At 52.3% G+C, this 6982-nt stretch overlaps 1 protein-coding gene across 1 annotated transcript; it reads right to left on the bottom strand.

Moving 5' to 3' along the window:
* Positions 1 to 962: 962 nt before the first annotated feature.
* Positions 963 to 4875, bottom strand: FAM187B (family with sequence similarity 187 member B). Its single transcript, XM_010369328.2, has 2 exons — positions 4111 to 4875; positions 963 to 1367 (listed from the first exon to the last, which is right to left on the bottom strand). Exons 1-2 carry the CDS (start codon positions 4830 to 4832, stop codon positions 980 to 982), a joined length of 1110 nt encoding a protein of 369 aa, XP_010367630.2. The 5' UTR covers positions 4833 to 4875; the 3' UTR covers positions 963 to 979.
* Positions 4876 to 6982: the final 2107 nt, after the last annotated feature.

The raw sequence follows: 6982 nt of genomic DNA, 5'->3' as shown, positions 1-6982 counted from the left end.
CACCAGGAAGTCCCCAAATGTTTGCTATGATTATCATTATTATTGTCTACCTCTGGTTCCCAGGGAAGCCTCTTTAGTTCTCAGGGAACGCTCCCTCATTCTGCAGGAATCTTTGAACATCTGGGCACCACATGAAGCCTTAAGTGTTTTGGCAACAGTGTCTTGTACATGAGGGGTGAGCCCAGCCCCGTCCTGGGGGCAGAGGTTCTGTTCTGGGAGAGTTTCATCTCTGTCCAGTCATGGCTTCACTGCACTATCAGGGCAATGAATTTTAATGGAATGAATTATTGTTCACTCCTGCACTCTGCTGAACAGTGTGTGATTTCTGGGAACAGCCAGGCCTGGTCATTCCTGCAGGTCAGCTGAGCCAGACCTGGCGCCTTGTACCAGCAGAAGGGCCTGTCTCCCCTTCCAAGGGCCTCAGGGGCTTCGCTCCACTGCAAGAGCCTGGAAAAGTGGTGCGTATCTGGCACTGCCTCTGACCTGGGGAGTGGTGGCTGGGCCTGAAGACCTGGGCACAGTAGGGAGGGCGGGCAAGGGATGGGCAGGGAAAGACAGCAGGGCCCAGTGAGATCTGGGGAGCCTCGGGATGCCCTGCTCATACTCCCCATCTTGTTGGGGGAATGGGGTGAGTGAGGAGGCTATGAGTTACCACCCTTGGGGCGACACCCAAGGAATGGCCTCATTGCATCTTTCCCTCCTTCTGAAGAACACAGGGCTTGGGCCAGGCAACCTGGTTTGAACTAGAATCCCCAGCCTCAGTTTCCTCATCTGTGGAATAGAAATTACTAATGAGTTAACAGAGCAGGACCTGACCCAGGGAAGAGCTCGGTCACCCTGGGCTATGGCCGCAGGTCTGTCCTGGTTCATGCATCTCAGAGCAGCGTGTGGGTGGGCACGCGGGTGGGAGCGACCTAAGGGGAGGCTGTGGCTAAGAGGGAACCGGAGGCCAGGTCCACTTGTGCATCGGGGGTTCGCTTTATTTCACCACCAGCACCTGTTTGCTTCTCTTGCCCGGGGAAGGGCGCATGAACTTGAGCAGCGCCCCCAGCAGGGCCAGGACGGTGCCGACGAGCAGCACCAGCTTCAGCCCCTTGAGCACGGAGTCCGCTCTGCCCTGCAGGGCATTCCTTGCCTCCCGCCACTGGGCATCGTTCTCTCTCCACTGAGCCTCCAGCGTCTCCGGACTGGCGGCGGGGTTGAACTGGGCCACTAGCTCCTGCTGCACGAAGCACTTGTAGATGGCCGGCTGGAAGACCCGCAGCTGTCTGCCGCCGGTGGAGGGGTCCAGGAAGGTGGTGAAGTCCCGGCCGGAGAGCTGGCTCTCCCACGTCAGGGGGATGTCGTTGGCATGCCAGTTGAGGGACCTGCGAGGAGGAAAAGGTCAGGTGCAGGGCCCAGGGAGGAAGGAGGAACCGACGTCTGAAGGGAGGTGGAGACAGCGGTCCCCTTCTCCCTGAGGAACAAAAAAATAAAGCACCGCTCCGCCCCCTCCTTGCCACTCCCCACGGAGCACTGTGCAGCCATCCACAGTGGGGTGGGGGCTCCCAGGGCTCCACCCCTTACTGGCCGCACCCCTTACTGGCCGCACCCCTTACTGGCCCCACCCCTTACTGGCCCCACCCCTTACTGGCTGGGAGACCTGGGCAAATACCTCAAGCTCTTTGAACTTCCATTTCCTCATCTAAAAATAAGAGTCTAGACTGGGCTTGGTGGCTCACACCTGTAATCCCAGCACCTTCGGAGGCAAAGGCAAGAAGGATGGCTTGAGCCCAGGAGTTCAGGACCAATCTGGACAACAAAGCAAGAACCCATGTCTGCAAAAATTTAAAAAATTAGCTGGACACGGTGGCATGCGCCTGTGGTCCCAGCTGCTCAGGAGGCTGAGGTGGGAGGATCACTTGAGCCCAGGAGGTTGAGGTTGCAGTGAGCCAGTCACAGCACTGCACTCCAGCCTGGGTGACAGAGCAAGACCCTGTCCCAAAAAAGAAAACAACAAACCAAAAAAATGGAGAGTAATGATTGTACCTCATAAGGTTATTTGGAGGAGTTAGCAAGGGCACTCTAATGATTTGTCCACCTGCCCTTGCCTGTCTGGTCTCATCTCCTTCACCCTCCCCTTCACTCACTCTGCTCAGCCATGCTGCTCTCCCAGATGTTCCTCTGACATGCTGGGCACAGCCTCCGCCCTGGTTGTTCCCTCTGTCCCCAGGGTTCCCTCACCTCCTTTCAGTCTGGGCTGAAATGGCAGCTTCTCAGAGGAAACTTCCCTGACCCCACCACTTTACACTTTTAACTTCCCCTATTCCCAGCATCCTTCCCTGCTCCGTCACCATCCAAAATACGATAGGTTGGGCACAGTGGCTCAGGTTTGTAATCCCTCCCTTTGGGAGGCTGAGGTGGGAGGATCACTTGAATCCAGGAGTTTGGGCCCAGCCTGGGCAACAGAGTGAGACCTCATCTCTACAAAACTTAAAAACTTAGCCTAGCGTAGTGGTGCATGCCTGTAGTCCCAGCTACTGTGGAGGCTGAGATGGGAGAATCACCTGAGCCCGGGGAATTGAGGCTGCAGTGAGCCGTGGTCGTGCCACTGCACTCCAGCCAGGGTGACAGAGCAAGACCCTAATAATAATAAAAACAACAACAATAATAAAACTATGTATTTATGTGCCACAAGGGCAGGAATCTCTGTTGGTTGTGTTCTTCACTGTTTCACAGGTCCCTAGAATGGAGCTCGGCATATAAATGTGCAGTGAACACGTGTTTAGTGGAGAATGAATCAGGCACTGACATACCCAGCGTGGTGGAAGAACAGAGAGGATACTCCACAGACAATATCATAAAAGCTTGCGTTCCCAGCTAGGTACATTGTGGAACTTCTTATTGGATGCTGTGGCAGGCACTCTACAGTCTTTAGTACCCTTAACACATCACAATGACCCCGTGTGGCCGGGGGCTGGCAAGACCTCTGCACTGAGTTGGACAGTGGCCCCCCAAAACGCATGTCCTTCCCAGAACCTCAGAATGTAACCTTATTTGGAAATTGGATCATTGCAGATATAATCAGTTGAGATGAGAACATATTGGAATAGGGTGGGCCCTCAATCCAATCTGAGTGGTGTCCTTTTAAGAAAAGGAGAAGAGAAACAGGGACACAGGCACCCAGGAAGAATGCCAAGTGATGATGGAGGCGGGCACTGGAGAGAAGCAGCCACAAGCCAGAGAAGACCGGGATCTCTGACTGCATCCAGAAGCTAGAAAAAGGGAGGATTCTGCCCAGCTCAGAGGGACTGAGAGGGAGTGTGGTTCTACTGACACCTTGGTTTCAGACTTACAGCCTCCAGAAGGGTGAGACAATGAATTTCTGGGTTGTTTTTGTTTTTTGCATTTGTTTTTTGAGTCAGAGTTGTCTCCCACTGTTGCCCAGGCTGGAGTGCAGTGGTGTGATCTCAGCTCACTGCAACCTCCGGGTTCAAGTGATTCTCCTGCCTCAGCCTCCCAAGTAGCTGGGATTACAGGCATGTGCCACCATACCTGGCTAATTTTTGTATTTCTAGTAGAGACGGGGTTTCACCATGTTGGACAGGCTGGTCTCGAACTCCTGACCTCAGGTGATCCACCCACCTCGGCCTCCCAAAGTGCTGGGATTATAGGCATGAGCCACTGCGCCCAGCCTGCATTTCTTATTAAGGGGCAGGTGGATTGGGGGAGAGGAGGGGAAGGGGGTATTTTCCAGGGACTCCTGGCAGGAAGCAAGATGAGTGTGAATTCTGGGAGGTAGAACCTGATGGGAAGCTCTGGGGGGACTAGCCTCTCCTCCAGGGTCTCAATGACCTTCCCAGATGAGGCAGGGTCCTGTTGGAGTCCCTAAGCTTCCTGGGCTTCCCCCGTCACAGCCCCATCTGTCTGCCTGTGCTTTTCCCATTCCAACTCGCACCGCCCTGGGCTGTGTCCCCCTTGGACTGTTTAACACCAGGGCTTGGCACTGTCCTGATGACCACTATGGGGCTGACCTGCATAGAACGCCCCCTCGTCCCTCTGCACATATTACCACCAGGATCCCCCAACCAGAAGAACCTGGCTAGGGGCCAGAGGCAGGGATTCCATCACCTGTACATGGATCCTAAGGGACAGTCGAGCCACACAAATTCCGTCTCCTCATCGAGCCTGAAGTTGTCAAAAATGACGTAATCCACCCTTAACTGTGTGTTATTGGTGCACTGGACGTGGCAGGCTTCCACCTGCAGCTCAGGCCGCAAGCGGCTAGACCACACCAGCACCTCTCCCAGATAGAGCCAGCAGGGCATGGCTTCCTCCAGAGGCTCCTGAATGTAGCAGTACCCCAGTCGTTTACGCTCGCCCAGCTCCTTACAGCGGTTGCAGTCCTGCCAGGGCTCCCACCGGGTAAAAATGAGCTCTTTGCTGCCCAGATGCAGGGTCTCGTTCTGCAGGGGCCTCTGACCCAGGTCCTTGTGTGTTACATGCAGCGTGGAGACGTCCTGGAAGTCAATTTCATACTGCACCACTTGGCGGCCATTCTTATTCCAGCAGTGGTAGAGGCCCGTCTGGGAGGGCGATGGGTCTTTAATGAGAAGGCTGCCCTCGGGCATTATTTCCATATTGGAAATATTGGTGAGGCTGGCGAGCCTGCCCTTCTTGCCTTGTGTGAATAAGTAGTACCAGTGTGCTCCCGAGGAGTTGCAATACAGGAGAATGTCATTGCCGGAGAGCAGGGCCTGTTGGCACTGCTTACCACTGGGGCAGCTGATGGAAAAGTAGAACCCCAGCGCCGGGGCAGCAAAGTTGAGCAGCAGCCACAGCATGGGTGGCATGGTGGACTGGGGCTGGGGCAGTGGGCCGGTGCCACCCTGAACATTGTGAGGTCACCCATGAACTCTGGCCTCAGCCCTGGGCAGTGGGATGAACTGCGGCCACCACATGGGTGTGTGAGGTCACCATCCCCTTTTGTTTTGTGACAAGCTGACAACACTATTTTTTTTTTTTTTTTTTTTTTTTAGACAAGGACTCGCTCTTTTACCCAGGCTGGAAGGCAGTGCTGCAATCACAGCTCACTGCAGCCTTACACTCCTAATCAAGCAATCCTCTCACCTCAGCCTCCTGAGTAGCTGAGACTACAGGTGCATGCTAACCATGCCCGGCTAGTTTAAAATTTTTTCTGTAGAGACAGGGTCTTGTTATGTTGCCCAGGCTGGTCTCGAACTCCTGGCCTCAAGCCATCCTCCCACCTTGGCCCCCCAAAGTGCTGGGATTACAGGCGTGAGCCACTGTGCCCCGCCAACCATATTTAATTTCTATTCCAAGCCCTCCGTTTTGCTGGGAAAGGAGCAAACTTAATTTGTCTATTCAGAATTTTCTCTACTACCTGCCCCCCTTCCTTTCCCAGGGGTGAGACTACATGCCCAGGGATGGAACAAGAGCATGAACGTGTCACATATAAACACTCAACACATATTTCCTGAACTCTTACTATGTTCTGGGCACACTTCTTAGCACTGGGGATAAAGCAGTAAACAAATCCTCTCTGGGGCTGGGCTCGGTGGCTCATGCCTGTAATCCCAGCACTTTGGGAGGCTGAGGTAGGCGGATCATCTGAGGTCAGGAGTTCAAGACCAGCCTGGCCAACATGGTGAAACCCCGTCTTTACTAAAAAGCTGGGCATGGTGACGGGCACCTGTAATCCCAGTTACTCGGGAGGCTGAGGCAGGAGAGTCGCTTGAACCTGGGAGACAGAGGTGCAGTGAGCCAAGATCGCACCTGAGTGACAAGTCACTCCAGCCTGAGTGACAAGAGTGAAACTCCGTCTCAAAAAAAATAAAAAAAATTAAAAAAAAATTCTCTCTGGTTACTGTTCTGACCTCCTGCACCTCTCCCCCTACTCCCTACCCTCCAACCACGCTGGCCTCTCACTGTTCCCTGAATCTGTCAGGAAGGGAGAGGGGCTCTTGCCCCAGAACCGCTGCACATGCTGGTCCCCATCTCTTCCCTCAGCCATCTGCATGACTCAACACATCTTCAACAAATATTTTTCTCAGTTGCTCCCTTTCCTTCCATTCCATTTTCTAAACCCCTTCTCAGGCAGTGGCTCACACCTGTAATGCCAGCACTTTGGGTGGCCAAGATAAGAGGATCACTTGAGGTCAGGAATTCGAGACCAGCCTGGCCAACATTGTGAAACCCCATCTCTACTAAAAATACAAAAAAATTAGCCGGGCATGGTGGTGGGCACCTGTAATCCCAGCTACTCGGGTGGCCGAGGCAGGAGAACAGCTTGAACCCAGGAGGCAGAGGTTGCAGTGAGTGCAGATTGCACTCCAGCCTGGGTGACAGAGACCCTGCCTCAAATAAATAAATAAATAAATAAATAAAATAAATAAATTAAATTCATCTTCCAAACTTTTCCCAAAATAGAAAAAGATGTAACATTTCTATGAGACTTGCATCACCATATACCAAAACTTTATAAGGACATTACAAGAAAGAAAAATCTCAGGTCGATCTCTTTTGTAAACATAGACACAATATCCCAAAGAAAAGATTAGCAAATTGATTCCAGTGATTTTCTTTACATAAGGATAAATATAAAGACCAAACTGGGTTATTTCAGGAAGGCAAATTTGGGTTTATATTTGAACATCAATGAACGTAATTCACCACATTAACAGAATAAGGGAGAAAAACCATGTTATTATCTCAGTAGATACAGAAAAAGCATCTGATAAAACTCAACATTCATTTATGGCTCAAAACTTTTGGCAAACTAGGAAAAGAAATTTTCTAAGAGGATAAAATGTTTCTACTAAAAACCTAGGGCAGGCTGGGCGCGGCAGCTCACACCTGTCATCCCAGCACTTTGGGAGGCTGAGGCGGGTGGATCACCTGAGGTCAGGAGTTTGAGACCAGTTAGGGTAACATGGTGAAACCACATCTCTGCTAAAAATACAAAAATTAGCCGGGTGTGATG

The sequence above is a fragment of the Rhinopithecus roxellana genome, chromosome 12, assembly GCF_007565055.1.
Source record: "Rhinopithecus roxellana isolate Shanxi Qingling chromosome 12, ASM756505v1, whole genome shotgun sequence".
NCBI lineage: Eukaryota > Metazoa > Chordata > Mammalia > Primates > Cercopithecidae > Rhinopithecus > Rhinopithecus roxellana.
The sequence above is the reverse complement of the archived record's forward strand: the minus strand, read 5'-3'. Positions and strand labels throughout refer to the sequence as shown.